Here is a 17,556-nt window from a genome sequence, read left to right on the forward strand (position 1 = left end):
AAGCAATGCAGAAAAATAGTAAGTGTAACATCATTTGGATATGTGTATCTTTATAGTTAAAATAAAATGTAATGTCTACCTTACTTCACTCATGAAAAATCAATGCCATGGAGATAACTGATAAAAATTTGAATTGAAAAATATCAAGTTTGAAAGGTAATATGACAATATATTTATGACTTCAGACTAGGAAAATAATCCTTTAATTGAACACAAAATGTTCAAAAATAAAGGAAATTTTTTAGCCAGTCCATCACACTAATTTAAGAATGTCTGTTCTCTTTACAGACATTATTAAGACAATTGAAAGGATGAGTCATAAAAAACAAAAATATACTCAAAACGCACAACCAACAACCATTTCATTCAGAGTATTTAAACTGCAAAGGAAACAACAAAACTAAAAGGCAACCGACAGAATGGGAAAAGATATTTCCAAATGACATATCAGACAAAGGGCTAGTATTCAAAATCTATAAAGAACTTACCAAACTCCACACCCAAAAAATAAATAATCCAGTGAAGAAATGGGCAGAAAACATGAATAGACACTTCTCTAAAGAAGACATCCAGATGGCCAACAGGCACATGAAAAGATGCAATGTCACTCCTCATCAGGGAAATACCAATCAAAACCACACTGAGACATCATCTCACACCAGTCAGAGTGCTAAAATGAACAAATCAGGAGACTATATATAGATGCTGGCGAGGATGTGGAGAAATGGAAACCCTCTCGCACTGTTGGTGGGAATGAAAACTGGTGCAGCCACTCTGGAAAACAGTGTGGAGGTTCCTCAAAAAATTAAAAATAGAGTTACCCTATGAGCCAGCAATAGCATTGATAGGAATTTACCCAAGGGATATAGGAGTGCTGATGCATAAGGGCACTTTACCCCAATGTTTATGGCATCACTTTCAACATTAGCCAAATTATGGAAAGAGCCTAAATGTCCATCAACTGATGAATGGATAAAGAAATTGTGGTTTATATACACAATGGAGTACTATGTGGCAATGAGAAAGAATGAAATATGGCCTTTTGTAGCAACGTGGATGGAACTGGAGAGTGTTATGCTAAGTGAAATAAGTCATACAGAGAAAGATATATGCTTTCACTCTTATGTGGATCCTGAGAAACTTAACAGAAGACAATGGAGTAGGGGAAAGGGAAAAAAAAAAGTTAGAGAGGGAGGAAGGCAAACCATAAGAGAATTAAAGGCTGAGAATAAAGTGAGGGTTGGGGGGATGGGAAAGTGGGGAAAGTGGGTGATGGGCATTGAGGAGGGCACCTGTTGGGATGAGCACTAGGCGTTGTATGGAAACCAGTTTGACAATAAATTTCATATAAAAAATATATTACTATTAATCAATAAAGAATAAAAATATGAATAGACAACTTACAAAAGAGGTAACCCAAACACTTAAAAACAAGCTTAGTATCATTAATTATCAGGCAAATGTAAATATAAAAAACAAAGTGAAATATCTATGCAAACCCATTACAATGGCTAAAATAAAAACTACCACAACCCAAGTTGTCCTGAAACATTGCAACCACAGGAATTACAATGAATGATGATTTAGAATGAAAGCTGATGCAACCATATTGCAAACCATTTTGAAATTATTTACTTTTATGGTATGTAAAATGTATAAAAAATAATTACACTCCTAGAAAGACCAATGTTATATCTATTAGACCTATTAAAATGGCTCTTATCAAAATTCCAGAAATAGCTTGTGTTGGCAAGAATTCAGAGAAAAAGGAAACCTTGTGCATTTTTGGTGGAAATGTAAATTTTTGCAGCCACTATGGAAAACAATATGAAATTCAACAAAACTTAAAAAGAAGCAAAATAAAACTATAAAATTATCCAACCATTCCACTTCCAAAGGAAGCTAAAACACTAACTCAAAAAGGCACCCCCATTTTCATTTCAACAGTTTTACAATAGCCAAGATATGTAACCATGTATCTATTATCTAAGTATATTTTGATTAATGAATGGATAAAGATAATGTGGTATATAAATGCAATGGAATCCTATTCAGCCATAAAAATAAAATATTTCTATTTGTGACAACATGGATGGATCTTGAGGACATTATGCTAAGTGAAAAGTTAGGAATAAATAAAACAGAGAAAGACAAGTACTGTATGATCTCACTTATATGTGGAATCTAAAAACAACCAAATGGTGAGATCATTTCTCCTCATTTTGTTTAATGATAAAAATTATACAAGTAAAATTGCAGGCGATCTATCTGTCTGTATATTAATCAATCCACTGTCTATCTTTTCCTATATCTATCATCCATCAATTTTTGTGTTTTGTTTGTTTGTTTGTTTGTTTTTTAGTAGGCTCTACACCTAAAATGGGGCTTGACCTCATAAGCTGAGATTGAGTTGCATGCTCTACTGACTGAGCCAGCCAGTAGTCCCATTTTTTCTTTATGTTTGCTATATGCATAAACATGTACATATAGTGTATATTATATAAGGAATATTATTGTATTTTGTATAATGTATACATTATGTATAATGTTCACAGGGGCAGTAGAGAATTTTATATGCAAATGCCTGGCTATATATAATCATATCTTATATTAAAATCTTAAAAGAGAAGAAAAAGCACTCAAATATTTGTAACTCACAGAAACCTTCAATTTCTGATTTCATACAGTAGACTACCTATTTCTTAATTTATTGCATATAGGATAGCTATTGACATTGTTTTCTGTATTTCTCTTTAAATTCTTATCAGAAGATCTTGTTATCAATTAGAGATACCTAGTGATTTAGGATGGTGAAAGCTCAGTTACCAGGACACCAGTTAGTTAAGCATCTCACTGTTGATTTGGTCTCAGGTCATGATCTCACAGTTCATGCGATCAAACCCTGAATCTGGCTCTACACTGACAGTGTAGAACCTTCTTAGGATTCTCTCTCTTCTCCTCTCTCTGCCCCTGTCCCACTTACATTTGTTCTCTCTCTCTCTCTCAAAATAACACACAAACATTAAAACAACAACACTCAGTTGCATACAGAAATAGTCATTGTTAGTTTGTATTATTCAAAATGAACTACTTAAATATATGTTAGGAGTGAGAGCAGCCTGAACAAAACATTTTATGAGTCAGAGCTTAGTTTTAAGTAAAAAAAAAAAAAAAAAAAAAAAAAAAAGTAAAAGGATGGCCATCTAATAAATGGAAAACAGAATTGAAGAAGACCTCTCAACTAGATAGAGGAAGTGGGCATGTAGTATGACATCAGAGAATCTCAAAAGATCATGAAACGAAGAGGAGATCAGCATGGGATTCACATAGGAGCAACTCCCAGACTTCAGTCTTTAGTCACTGCGTTGTGCTTAGGTATCACCTGTTCCAAGCAGTGACATTAGCTTTTCTTACTTATGTCTTATGGATGGTCACAATACAAAGCTGCATGCATCGTTTCAGCAAAATTTTTAACCAAATTGAGGTCCATAATTGTTCATAAAATTTGCTTCATCTATCTGAAATTCCCATTCCAAGTTCGGTTTTGATTGTCAATGGACATTTTTGATATCTGCACACACACACACACACACACACACACACACAAACACACAAAGTAGGGAGTCTTGTTGGGTGGAGAGAAATGGCAGTCAGCACCAGGGTGGGAGTAATCTGAGGTTAAACCATCCCTCCTTATGCATACACCTTGTTTTTGTCTATGCAAAGGTGGGCTAAAATTCTTTTGAATTAGGAAAGAATTAAACAGTTACTCTATTATTTTTTATTACAATGGTTATTTAAAACCATACACTTCTAAGAAAAGGAAGAGTATTTTATTTTCCCCTAGTATCCTTTTTAAACAAATGAAATCAGTCCCCATTACAGTAATTTACTCAACTCTATTCCAGCACACTGAAAAAGCTAATGAGGGTAAATTTTATTTTTTATATATTTGGGGTGAAATTTACAATCATGTCTTTCATTGAAAGCCACATATCTATCACAAATACAGTATAGTTTCTTGGTTAAATATTATGAGTTTGGGAACCACTAAACGTTGGCTTGACCATTGGCTTCGCAGGTTACTATTATGTTTATTTTTTAAATATTTATTTCAACCCTCTTGAACATCTAGTCTATCCACACCTCATCTCCCTTTCCCTTCAAAATGAATCATTCGAAATAGTGCTTTATATTCAGTTACCATTCAAATTTTGTCCTACTCATTGCCCATGATTCCACTCATTTATTTATGTAAAAATAAAGATAATCTCTACCAAAGTAATTAAATACACATGTTTTTTATTAGATTCTTATACCCAATTTCATTCAAACACACTTTTAAATGTTCTAATAACTGACTCAAGTATCGTTTTAAAATTTAAATTAACCAAAACTAATTCCTTTAGTTCCTCAGCCATATTAGCCATATTTTAACACCTTAGCCACATATGTATATAGGTATCATATTTGATAGCACAGTTCTAGACACCTAACTTTAAAGCCTATGTCTAGTGACAGATTTTTTTACCTCTTTTTATTTAAAGTTTATTTATTTATTTTGAGATACACACAGAGAGAGCACTCTCAGGCTCGGGGTGGGGGGGGTGGGGGGGGAGAAGGGGCAGATAGAGAGGAGAAGAAAGATTCCAGGCAGTCCCCACACCTTCAGCGCAGATCCTGATGCAGGGCCCAGTCCCACAAACCATGAGATTATGACCTGAGATGAAATCAAGAGTCAGACACTCAACTGACTGAGTCATACAGGCACTCCAGGGATTTTCCTCTCATTAAAGAACCTACTGTTAATTTTTCAATAAATGTTGTTTTAAAACTTCTGTGCATTTTGTGTCTTTTCTTGTTCTTTCCACTTGTGTGCTTTTCAAGTTATGCTGTTCCAAATCATTGTTCCCACAAATGAATTTTACAAATTTGTTAATTGAAATGGCAACTATTTGTCATCTTCTTAATTCTCTACTTGCATTATCGTATCGAATATCCTCCGGCATTTGGTTCACAGTTAGGAAGCCTACATTCTGTGGGGAAGCAGTCAAATGGCTAGTATTGGATATTTGATTCAATTTCCAACTGTGGGGTCTTAAATAAATATTTTGATTATATATTTATCTTAAATAAATATTTTGATATAAATATATGTCATAAAATAATAAATAAATCTGTTTACACCATACCAAATTCAGACTCTTCTACAAACCCATTAAAAACTTCAGAAGTTTCTAAAAGTGCCATATAGGTTTTAGTTCAAGTTATGAAGAATAAAATGTTTTTCTAGATACAAAGGGCTTCTTTTGAACTGAGGTGGAAAAACCATTTCCATTTATTTTTGTCGGAATCATCATTGTGATAGAAAAGTTTGGTGGGAAGGCCTAAATTATGATATCCTCAAAGAAGTGACATATAAGATTGCAGGGTCTCAATGGCTGTGCCATATTCCTATCTAATGCATGCAAATATTTATAACATATAATATACTAATAATATGTAGCATAATAATACACTGCAAATACAAATTTCCACAAAGTGGACAAAGGAGAACCAAGATGATGGAGACAGGATTTCATAGAAAAACTGCCACAACAATAAACTCTATTTTTGTAACACTACATTAACAAAGGATGCATAACTTCTTACAGTTCTCTTTGCTTTAATTGTAAAAATACATAATCTTCTCAGTTCTACTTCATTATACAACTCATTGATTCTTTCTTGTATTGAAAATTTTGTTGGATTTATATGTCTGTATATGTATACTTGTGAGATTAATAAACTACCCTTTATGATTTCCTTAAAAATTAAGTCATTACTTCATGTCCTTGATTCTAAGATAAACATTTTTTTTCATATTTTACTGCTTCCATAAAAGGGTCTCATTCAAAAATTTGTATATTCATTTGATGCAATGTTTATTTTTCAGAAAACAAATAACTAAATTTGTGATGCATTTGAAATGAATAGAAATGGATTGATATCAAAGTATGTTAAAAGAGAAGTTAAGGTATAGCTATTTTCTGCTCAGAGCTATGATTTGCACTGTAAAAATAAACCAAAGTTTACTTCTATATGGACCTTTCACATCACATAGGTATCATATAAACCAGTTGTTGTGTGTTAAATCAATTTGCATATTAGAAGGGAGATATATCATATATATATATGTAAATATACATCTATATATATATATCTATATATAAATATACATCTATATATATACATCTATATATTATATACATCTATCTATATCTATACCTATACCTATACCTATACCTATATCTATATCTATATCTATATCTATATCTATATCTATCTATACCTATCTATATCTATATCTAAATGAGTCTCATTAGAAGAGATACTAAAGCTATTTCCATCAGCTATGTATAAGGTTTTAGAGATTGGGAAATGTGTAAATAAGTTCTTCATAATTCTCTATATCCAGACCTTATTTAAACTAGACTTTGAAATTTGGGTATAATTTGGGCAAGTGTGGTGTTTTTTATCAGGAAGGTAATATAAAGCTTCAGCAATGCTATGATGAGCCTACAGAGCATGAAAGGTATTGCTACAGACAAGAAAGGTATTTTCCCCATGTCCCTGTGTTGTGAGCCATGTAACTGAAAACATGCTACCCATCTTCCCTCAATCTCAGTTTTCCCATCTGTTTATATTCACATCACTTCACATTGCTAGACACCATTAGTAGAGATGGTGCACATAGAAGTGTCTGATATAGTGAAAGTGATCAACAAATATTAATTTTGATCATAAAAGTGTATGGGCTCACCTGGGTGGCTCAGTCAGTTAAATGTCAGACTCTCAATTTCAACTCAGGTCATGATCTCATGGTTCAATAATTGGAGCCCCGAATAGGGGTCTGCGTTCACATTGAAGTTTGCTTGAGATTCTCTCTCTCTCTCCCTCTTTCTGTGCCCCTCTCCTGCTCACACTCATCTCACCCTTTTTCTCTCTCTCTCTCAGAATGAGTAAATAAACTTAAGAATTGAAAGAGCATGTGGAGTATAGACTGAAAAGAATAACAGTGACAAGATAGTTTTCTGCAGCAATAAGTGGAAAATAATTTTGAATATTTAGGATATTGGAAATGTTATATGATACTGAAATCTGGAAAGAGTGGATATGGGATTTATCACAATGTGAGAAACAATGCCAGATGCTATTTTCTTAAGTTCCAACATTAAAAAAAGAAAATTAGACCAACATCTAGCATCAACACATTAGGTAAAAACAAATTTTATAAACAGAAAAGCATCTGAATCAAAAAAAATAAAATTTTAATCAAAAGAAGCAAAGATTTAAGAGAGTCATTCTCTTAAATGTATGAGTAATTGTATAAAATCCTCATCAAACACATATTAGTCAAATAAATGAAGCTTGTGGGGTGTCTGGGTGGCTCAGTTGGTTAAGCGTCCCACTTTTGATTTCAGCTCAGGTCATATCTTACAGTTTGTAGCATCAAGCCCCACATCAGGCTTTACACTGAAGGTGTAGATCCTGCTTGGGGTTCTCTTTCTTCTCTCTCTCTTCCCCTTACCCACTCTCTATTTCTCTCAAAAATAAATTTTAAAAAATCATTTAAAAAATAAAATAACTGGGGCGCCTGGGTGGCTCAGTCGGTTAAGCATCCGACTTCAGCTCAGGTCACAATCTCGCGGTCCGTGAGTTCGAGCCCCGTGTCGGGCTCTGGGCTGATGGCTCAGAGCCTGGAGCTTGCTTCCGATTCTGTGTCTCCCTCTCTCTCTGCCCCTCCCCGGTTCATGCTCTGTCTCTCTCTGTCCCAAAAATAAATAAACGTTAAAAAAAAATAAAATAACTGAAGCTTGTGACAAAATAAAGTATTTTTTAAAACTGCAACATTCCATTAAAATAATTTCACATTAAAATCAAATTTCCACCAGAAGATAAATAAATGCAAAATTTTGTTAAAATCATTTTAAATTAAAATCAAACTTCCATCATAAGATAAATGATAAAATTTCATGGAAGTTGATAATTTTGGAGGAATACAAATATATAAGTCTCATGTATATGGAGCTCAGAACAGAAGTCCAAATCAGTGAAGATGTAAAAGGAAAACATTAAGACAGAATGTGAAGGAATATAAGAGAAGATTTATTTCTATTAAAACTGACATCCTGAGGGGTGCCTAGGTGGCTCAGTTGGTTAAGCATCCAACTTCAGCCCAGATCATGTTCTCACAGTTTATGAGTTAGAGCCCCACGTTGGGGTCCATGCTGACAGCTCAAAGCCTGGAACCTGCTTCAGATTCTGAGTCTCCTCTCTGCCCTCCCCTGCTCACGCTCTGTCTCTCTGTCTGTCTCTCAAAAATAAATAAACATTAATTAAAAAAAACCTGACAACCTGAGGTCATTACTAACAAGGTTCCATAATATATTAATCTCTAATACAAATAATTCCAAACAGCTAGTTAATTGTGGAACAACAAAACTTCCTACTTCCTAACTTCAATTTTAGTCATCTTTCCATTATTCCACTCCTTTTAACTTTACTTAGGATTTTTCCTAGGGCTGATTTAATATCTTTGCTTCTCAGACAGTAAATAACAGGGTTCAAGGTTGGAGGTACCACAGAATAGAACACAGACACAAACAAGTCCAGAAGAGAAGGCTCATCAGAAACTGGTTTTAAATAAGCAATAGCACCTGTTAGAAGGAATGCACTCACCACAATGAGGTGAGGCAGGCAGGTGGAAAAGGCTCTGGACTGCTTCTGTCTGGTTGGGATCTTTAACACGGTGGTAAAAATATATACATAAGAGATCACAATGCAAACTAAACATGAAAATGCGTAACAGACCCCAATGGCCACACAGACATTAATAGTTGCATATTCCTTAGAACAACTGAGTTTTAGTAGAGCAGGGACATCACAGAAGAACTGATGGATCTTAGTTGACCCACAAAAGTTTAAAGAGAATGTCCCAGATGAGTACAAGATTCCCAAGACCCCTCCATTGAGCCAGGAAATAGTCATTAGCTGGACACAGACCCCTTTGCTCATAACACCCTCATAATGCAGAGGATGACAGATGGCAATATAGCGGTCATAGGACATTGCAGTGAGAATGCCAATCTCTGACCCAGACAGTAGTACCACACAGAAGAGCTGTAACACACATCCCAGAAAAGAGATGAAGTGACTGAAGGTGATGGAATTGAGGATGGATTTGGGTAGTGTGGCAGAAATGAGGCACAGATCTACGAAAGACAAATGCCTTAGGAAAAAGTACATTGGACTGTGGAGGCATTGATCAAGAACTGTGAGGAGGATGATAATTAAATTCTCCATCATGGCCACTAGGTAGATCAGTGAGAAGACCACAGTATGTAGCCTCAATAGCATCTGGCTCTCAGTAAATCCCATGAGCGAGAATTCCATTAGTAGTGTTTGATTCATCATATTTTAAAATTATTTGCCACCTATTGAATAAAGAAAACATACATTAGTGTAACAAAATATTATTTACTTCTTTATTTTTGAAGTATGTATACTTTAGCATCATGAGATAGATGCAAATTTTTAAATACCAAAATATTCATATTTATAGTTGACTTGGGAATGAAACAACTATTAGCGTAACAGTCCAATAGAACTGGACTCAGATTCATTGTGGAAGATGAACTCCATTTTGCTCCCTAAGTGAACATTTCAAATTATTTTTACTAAATGTATTTCCAGTGGGAATTGTAGAATTGGCTCCATAATTCCAATCGTAATAGAATGCATATTTGTTTGCATAAGTATTATCCTACCTGATGCAAATTTTGATGTGAGTTAGAAGTCACAGATAAATTTTGTTTGTTATGCAATCTGTTTAAATAATTGCCGGGGTCCAGCCCCAGCAGGTCCAGGGTTTCCCGAAGGATGAAAGGAGTCAGCAAGGGTACAAATGGACATAGACAACAGCAGTAAGTTAGACTGGCCGCTTTATTGTTATGAGTCTGGCAATATATATGTTAGCAATTTCCTTAACGCATGCGTCATCAATGTTTTTTTTGACATTACCTAATGCTTAGAATATTCCCTTGTGCATTCAACCATTAGGGAACATCTTGGTTATTTCCTTGAGATTTTTCCTCATGCTCTTTTGCTTTTAGATTTAATTTCTCCTTTTCTCATGTTACCTTGATTATAACAATGTCTACTTATAGCCTATAAAGCTCTATTTTGTTATTTCTATGAAGGGTTATCTAGTTCTTAGATTACAGGGGCATGTTTTTCTGATTGTTCCCTTGAATCATTTACAATACAAAGAACAGAAGTACTCCTTTTGATCTGGGGTAGGGCACCATGGGAACCCTTGCTTTAAGATTTCCCAGGGAGACAATGTGTGTTTTGGAACCAAAGAACCATTTTGTACTTTGACCCACCAAGTCCAGTTATCATCTGGAATGCTTTCTGGGGGCCAGGTGGACACAGGAGTCAGAACCTGTATCCATAAGTACATTCCCGTATTACCAGAGTAGGAATTTTGAATCCATTTGCCTCCCTCATTGGCAGGGGGAATATATGGGGCTATCCTGCCTTTGGGCAGAGAGCGAGCAGGAGGGGGGTGGCACCTGCTGGATATAAGGCTTCATTATCCATCTTCAGACTCTCATGGTTTTTCCCAGAGGGAGTTTTTCCTGGGGGCCATCCCCAGGAAGTATCCCCGAGTTTGTCCCCATGGGTTTATTTTGAATCATTGGTGCCAATTGGATCATGGGGATGGCCATGATGAGTAACAGGAGGGATACCAGTAGCTTCCCATTCAGAGGGTTGCTGTGCCTTGCCCTTCCGCCAACCACCTGGGCTGTGCCATCAGGAAGGCTGGATGGATCGGCTCCCAGAAAATAACCATTAATATTATTTGATATTCTAATATATTATCCACTTCTCATTGAAGGACATTAAGATTTATCCCATATTTTTGTTAAAAAAATATATTTTGGTAAAAATGTCCTCATTAATATTTTCTATTATTTTTTCACAGATATTCACTAAAACAGAAAACAATTAGAAAACTACTGTGGTAATTTTGACCAATTGGTTTACAAATGTATCATACCTTTTTTTCATTAAAATAACAAGATTTAAGACTGTAAGCCAGATATGTATCATGAAACACTAGTAAATACTTAATTATTAACAAGAACCAACAAATATTAAAGATGTCAACTATATCTAATGAGAAAAACTGAGTGTCCTCCCATCTTAAAGTCACACTGGAGTTATAATCCATGATCACTCACAAACCCCATGGGGGAGATATATGGTCATATTTCTCTCCCTCAGATCATCTTAGTCTTTAGAGACTCTGTTTGATTTTACTTTAGCATAACTTCAGTGAGAATTTATTTAGTTCTCCGTGCAGCCTCTTTCAACCTCTCCCAATATTTGTGGATTTCTCAGTGAACGCTCTAAGAAAAAAAAATAATTAAAAAAAATAATTTTCCATAATCTTTATAAATGAATCACACTTTTGATACACAAAGCTCTAATTGAGTAATAACTATAGAAATTGTAAGGACATTTTCTCCATCCTTAGAATCTTTCTCATCACCCTTTCTCTGCTTTGAGTCAGACTTTTGAAAAGTTCCTGTCCCTGAGCCCATCTCTGTTGAATTAACATTCATTTTCCCAATCATCCAATTTACACACAATGACAAGGAGTTTCTCTCAAAAGCTAAAGGTTGTGGGAATTGATAATCATTATTCTAGTTAGATTCCTCTACTTATGGTTAGCCTCTCAATCATTTTAATTTCAGTGCCTTAATTATCTGAGTAATCCAAGGTCTACATAGTGTGCAACTGGAAAAAGAGCACATTCTCCATGTGACAGTGAGCCAAACTGAAGATTCCTTTGTTCCTACTTTGATGTTTCTTCTTTCCACCTGGAAAAGTAGGCTCAGACCTTCTATTATTCTTTAAGTAGTTTCTGAAACTTTCAATGTTATGGTTTTTCAACTTTAGCCAAGGTCCATTTTGTTGATCTCTTATTAACCTGTAATTCCAAGAAGTATAAAGTAGGCATATACACATAATTTGACCAGTGTTGTTTCATGTCTCACAATGTGAACATAATTTTTTATTAGTAAAGTCGGTATTTACTTTAACATCTGAAAGCCACCCTTACTGGTTTCACAATCAGACACAAGTATTATATTTTCCACAATTAAAAATTTTCCTATAGTTTAATATTACTTTTCCATTGATTAGGTTAAATTTATAAAACGAAAATGATAATAATTTTTCATCTTACAGTAAACAGTTGTAGGAAGATACCTATTTCCAAATAATTACTGTATTAATGGAAATATAAAGTAATATTTCAATGTAAAAATATGTGCATATAAATTTCAAATATTTTAAAATATCTAATAGGCAACACAAATATTTCTATCACTCCCATGGACTTTAAGCTCTCTTTCAAGATCACTTATAAAAATAAGATTTTTTTGAATATTTTGATTTCATGTTTTGTTTTGAAAGGTAACTAATCACATAAAATTGAGTAAATGAGAGAGAATAGAGCACCCAATAAGGGAAAAAGATATTAGACATATTTTATTTTTAATTAAAAGTGGAGGATAATATACACATATAGTAAACATATAATACATAATGAATATTATTCAGGCTTAAAAAATAATTAAAGTTTAACATTTGCAACAATATGGATTGATCTAGAGAGTATATTGTTAAGTGAAATAAACCAGTCAAAGAAAGACAAAAACTTTATTCATATGCAGAAAATAAGAAACAAAATAAATGAGCAAAGGAGAAAAGAGAAAGATCAAGAGAGAAAGAACCCTTAATTACAGATAACAAGCTGATGGTTGTAAGAGGAGAGGTGGGGAGAGGATGGGGTATATAGATGAGCGGGTATATGGATGAGGGTATATGGATGAGAATTTGCGATGAGCACTGGGTTTTGTATATAAGTGATGAATCACATAATTGTACACCTGATACTAATACTACACTGTTAAATAACTGGTGAATAAAAACTTTAAAAAATATAAGAATATCATTCATAGAAGACTGATGAAAGATTTTAACAAATATTTTTAAAATTCAAAATTAAAATTATTTTAATAGAGAACAAGTAAATATAAAATAGCTAAGTAATTTGGAATTCTTTTCACAGTGCTCCTTAAAAATAAAGTTCTTACTTTCAAGTCAGAAGAAGAGCCAGAAAACTGCAAACAATTTTCCCATATTCTTCCAGGATCCTGTTTCATGTGTTCCTTATCCCATCACACTTATAATGATTTTTATTGAACATTTCTGACCTCTACACACCAGGATTTTTTTCTTTGTGCAGTCTCTAAGTTCAAAAAGGAAAAAAAATGTCCTTAATGCTCTATATCTATGGCAATTCTTTCTTCAATAAGGGGCAACGTTCTTAACACAGTTTCAAATAGATTTTTTAGAGCATATAGGATTCTCCCTGGAGGTCAGACTTTAGCTGTGCCTAATTTCATTTCTCAGATTCTAAAGCCTTTGGGACCCTGCCTTCCAGTCCCATCTCTGATCTGAGAGCTGATGCTACTGCCCTTTTCCCAGTGAGATAAAAGATAAGATCTCATTTGGTCTCATTAGAATAAACTGTGCAGCATGGCTTCAATTATTTATTGTATGTAGATGACCATTGAATTCTAAGATATTCATCTGCTTCTAAAGCATGTAACAATTTTAATTTAGGTCTCTATCCACTAATCTTTAAACTGATTCTAATAGTTTTAGTTCAATTTCAATAGAGAGAAACACTAAGAGACACACTCCTCTGATTTTGGGTTTAATAACATGGATTTTAAGTCCTTGAGCCACCAATTCTCCATTGATTTTCCTTTACTATATCTCTGGTTTTAAGCCAGACTCCAGTGAGGATAACTTTCCTTCAGGTTCTCACTAATGAACAGAGATGCCAGGGTAGAAAGCCCTCCAAAACTCAATTCCTGATATCTGTAACAGTTCTCAAATAATGTCAGTGGCATTCAAATGAGCATGTGAGAGTCATGGCTTCTCTTATGGCCAGCGTCATAATGAAAGACAGCAGGGTCTTCTTATTGTTGGGATAAAGTGGGGTCTATTTGCAGAGCATGATCTGTAATATTCTCCTTATTTTCTAGAAAATAGATAATATTTTTACTCATTTGTTTAATGTTTGCTCTAAATTATTCCCTCTCCAAATATTGTGGATGACACAATTCCCATGTTTCCTGTAACTGGTTTCTATCATACAGGTGATGAGAGAACTTGGGGGCAAGCTGAGGGCAAAATACAGGCTGACACCACCACTATACCCCACCAGATGGAATATGTATAATATTCCTCGGACACTCCTGGCTACCCAAGAACAAAGGAAAGGAGTTTAAGTGCTTGCCATGGTAATATGAGAAACTAAGGCAAATACAAAATTAAGTTCCCTTACTGCCTATAGTCCATTGACAAGTCCTTGAAACTGGCAGAGTGACCTCCCTCTAGGAGTTCAGCTGCCTCTATAATTATGCTTTGCTAGGAGCAAAAGAGAATCTTAGCTTAACATTATTGCAACCTTGAGGATCCTATAAGTCTACTTCCTTTATCTCAACTCTTCCAAGATATATGCTGGCAATCATACTCCAAGCTTATAACCTCCCTGATATACATCTGAAGGGTCTCATGACTGAGGTTTTATTAAACAGTAATAAGTGGTGTTTTCCGTAGCAACAGCTAGCCCCTCAAGGTCCTGAAAACCTTGCTTCCAAAATATTTTAAAGACTTACTCTATCCTTGACTCCCTTCAAACCTGAAGGAATATAATGAGTCACGATCCCAGTGCAGTTCTTCCAGCCCATGGGTCTTGTCCCCATGCTTTAATAAAATCACATATTTACACCAAAGATGTCTTCAAGGATTCTTTCGTGGCCGTTGGCTCTGGACCACCCCACCATTACCCCAAAACGTTATCAAAGGAATCTCTTATTAACACCACCACATTCACCACGTATTTCTTTGGAGTATATCTTTATCCTTATCCTCATTATTTTCTGAGGTCACAAGGGCCTTTACTAAAAGGTAAGACATCCCACACATATGGATAATTGTCATATTAACTTTTGAATCATTTTAGAAATTTCAAAACCACTTGGAATTATTTTGATTGAAATTGAATCTAGATCAATGTAGAGAACATGTTATCCCAACAATATTGAGTACCATGAGCAATGGAGATGGTATATTTCTTCAGTTTTAAAAATATTTTAAAAATTCTATCAGCAATTTTTACAGATTCAGGACACAAGTCATTCACATATTTTGCTCAATTCATCATTAAATACTGCATTTTCTTATCCAAATCTGTATTAGTCTGCCAGTGGTGCCATAAGAAAATTACACAGCCTGTGTGATTTCAACAAGAGATATTTATTTTCACATAGTTCTAGAGGTTAAAAGTCCAGATTAAAGTGTGGACAGGGTTTTTTCCTCTGAGTTATCTCTATTTTGTTTTCCTATGGCTGATCTCTTGCTGCCTCTTCAAATGACCATCCCTTTGTGCACCAGTGCCCACTGTGTCACTCTGTATGTCCTACTATCTTCTTATAAGAACAGCAATCTGATTGGATTAAGGCACCCACATATCCTTTTTTAAAGTTAATTATTCCTTAAAAGCCCTACTTTTAAGTACAGTCACATTCTGATGCTGTGGTACTTGAGAATCAATAAATGTGAAATTTCTGAGAATACAAATAAACATAATAAAAATGATACTGTTATTACTTTCTGGTTCCACTTGTCTTTTTTACTACTACAAATTATTCTAATTTAATTATGAATTAGTTTTGACGTAATAATAAGCTATAGTTGTTTTTTTTTTTTTGTAAATTCCTTAAGATGCACATATTTTGTCTGTCAATAACTTCTTACTTCTTTAGGTCCTATGTTGTATTTGTTTGTTTGTTTGTGTGTTTGTTTGTTTTTTGTTTGCTTGATTTCACTAGCCGTAATGTTCAGTTTAATGTTCCATAAAGACAAAATAGAATATTTTCTTGCTCCAGATCTATAGGATTAAGTATTAAAAAGAAATTTGAAAAATTCACATATATGTGTATATTAATTGAGACTTCTTCAAAATAAAAAGCTTCAGCACAGCTAAGGAAACAATCAACATAATCAAAAAGCAAACTACTGAATTATAGAAACTAATTTACAAATTTCAAATCTGATAAAAGACTGGTATCCAAAATAAACACAGAATTTATAAAACTCAACACACCCCAAAAATGAATAATCCAATAAAAAATGGGCAGAAGACATCCATAGAGATTTTTCCAAGGAAGACATCCAGATGGCCAACTGACGCATGAAAAGATGCTCAACATCCCTGATAGGAAAATACAAATTGAAAGTACAATGCAATATCAAGCCACACCTGTTAGAATGACTAAAACCAACAAAACAAAAAACAATAGGTGCTAGCAAGCATGCAGAGAAAGGGGAACCCCCCTTTTTTGGTGGAAATGCAAATTTGTGAAACCACTCACTCAGGAAAACAATATGAAAATTCTTCAGAAAATTAAAAATAGAACTACCATACAATCCACCCATTGTATTACTATGTATTTACCCAAAGAATAAAAAAAAAATTCTAATTCAAACATACATGCACTGGTGTTTATAGCAGCATTATCTATAATAGCCAAATTATAAAAAACAAACCAAATATCCATCCCCTGATGAATGAATGAAGAATATGTGGTATAAATCTACAATGGAACATTACTCAGCCATAAAAAAGAATGAAATCCTGTCATTTGCAATGACATAATTAGAGCTAGAGTTTATTATGCTAAGCAAATTCAGTCAGAGAAAGAACAATACCATATGATGTCACTCATGTGTGGAATTTAGGGCACAAAACAGATAAATATATGGTAAGTGAAAAAAAGAAAAAGAAAGAGAGAATGAAGGAAGCAAGCCATAAGAGACCCTTAATGATATAGAACAAACTGAGAGTTGATGGAGAGAGGTGGATGGGGATGTGCTAAATAGGTAATGGGCATTAAGAGGGAACTTGTTGGGATGAGCACCAGCTGTTAAATGTAAGTGATGAATCACTAAATTCTACTCCTGAAACCAAAAATACAATATGTTAACTAACTAGAATTTAAATTAAAAAATGGGCAAAAAATATTCTGGAAATCTTATCTAGAGAAATTAGGCATGAGATATAAATGACAGTTATCCAAATAAGAAAGAATGGAGTACCTATAGAAAACAATAAAGACTCCACCAAAAAAAAAAAAAAAAAATGTGAGAACCAATAAACAAATTCAGCAAATTTGTGGGCCAGAAAATCAATATACCAAAAATCTGTTGTATTCCAACATACTAAATGATCTGAAAAATAAGAAAAACAACTTATTTAACAATAACACTAAAAAGAATAAAACATTTATACATGTAATAAAAGAGGTGAAATATCTCTACAATGGATAGAATACTAATTAAAGAAGTTGAGGAATATATTAATAA

The 17,556-nt window shown here is 34.1% G+C and overlaps 1 protein-coding gene across 1 annotated transcript; it reads right to left on the reverse strand.

The window, feature by feature from the left end:
- Positions 1 to 8,511: 8,511 nt before the first annotated feature.
- Positions 8,512 to 9,456, reverse strand: LOC102952818 (olfactory receptor 14K1). The gene has a single exon (XM_007084983.2). The coding sequence runs from the start codon at positions 9,454 to 9,456 to the stop codon at positions 8,512 to 8,514; it is 945 nt and encodes a 314-aa protein (XP_007085045.2).
- Between the last annotated feature and the right edge of the window lie 8,100 nt (positions 9,457 to 17,556).

This window comes from Panthera tigris, chromosome A1, assembly GCF_018350195.1.
Source record: "Panthera tigris isolate Pti1 chromosome A1, P.tigris_Pti1_mat1.1, whole genome shotgun sequence".
Classification (NCBI taxonomy): Eukaryota; Metazoa; Chordata; class Mammalia; order Carnivora; family Felidae; genus Panthera; species Panthera tigris.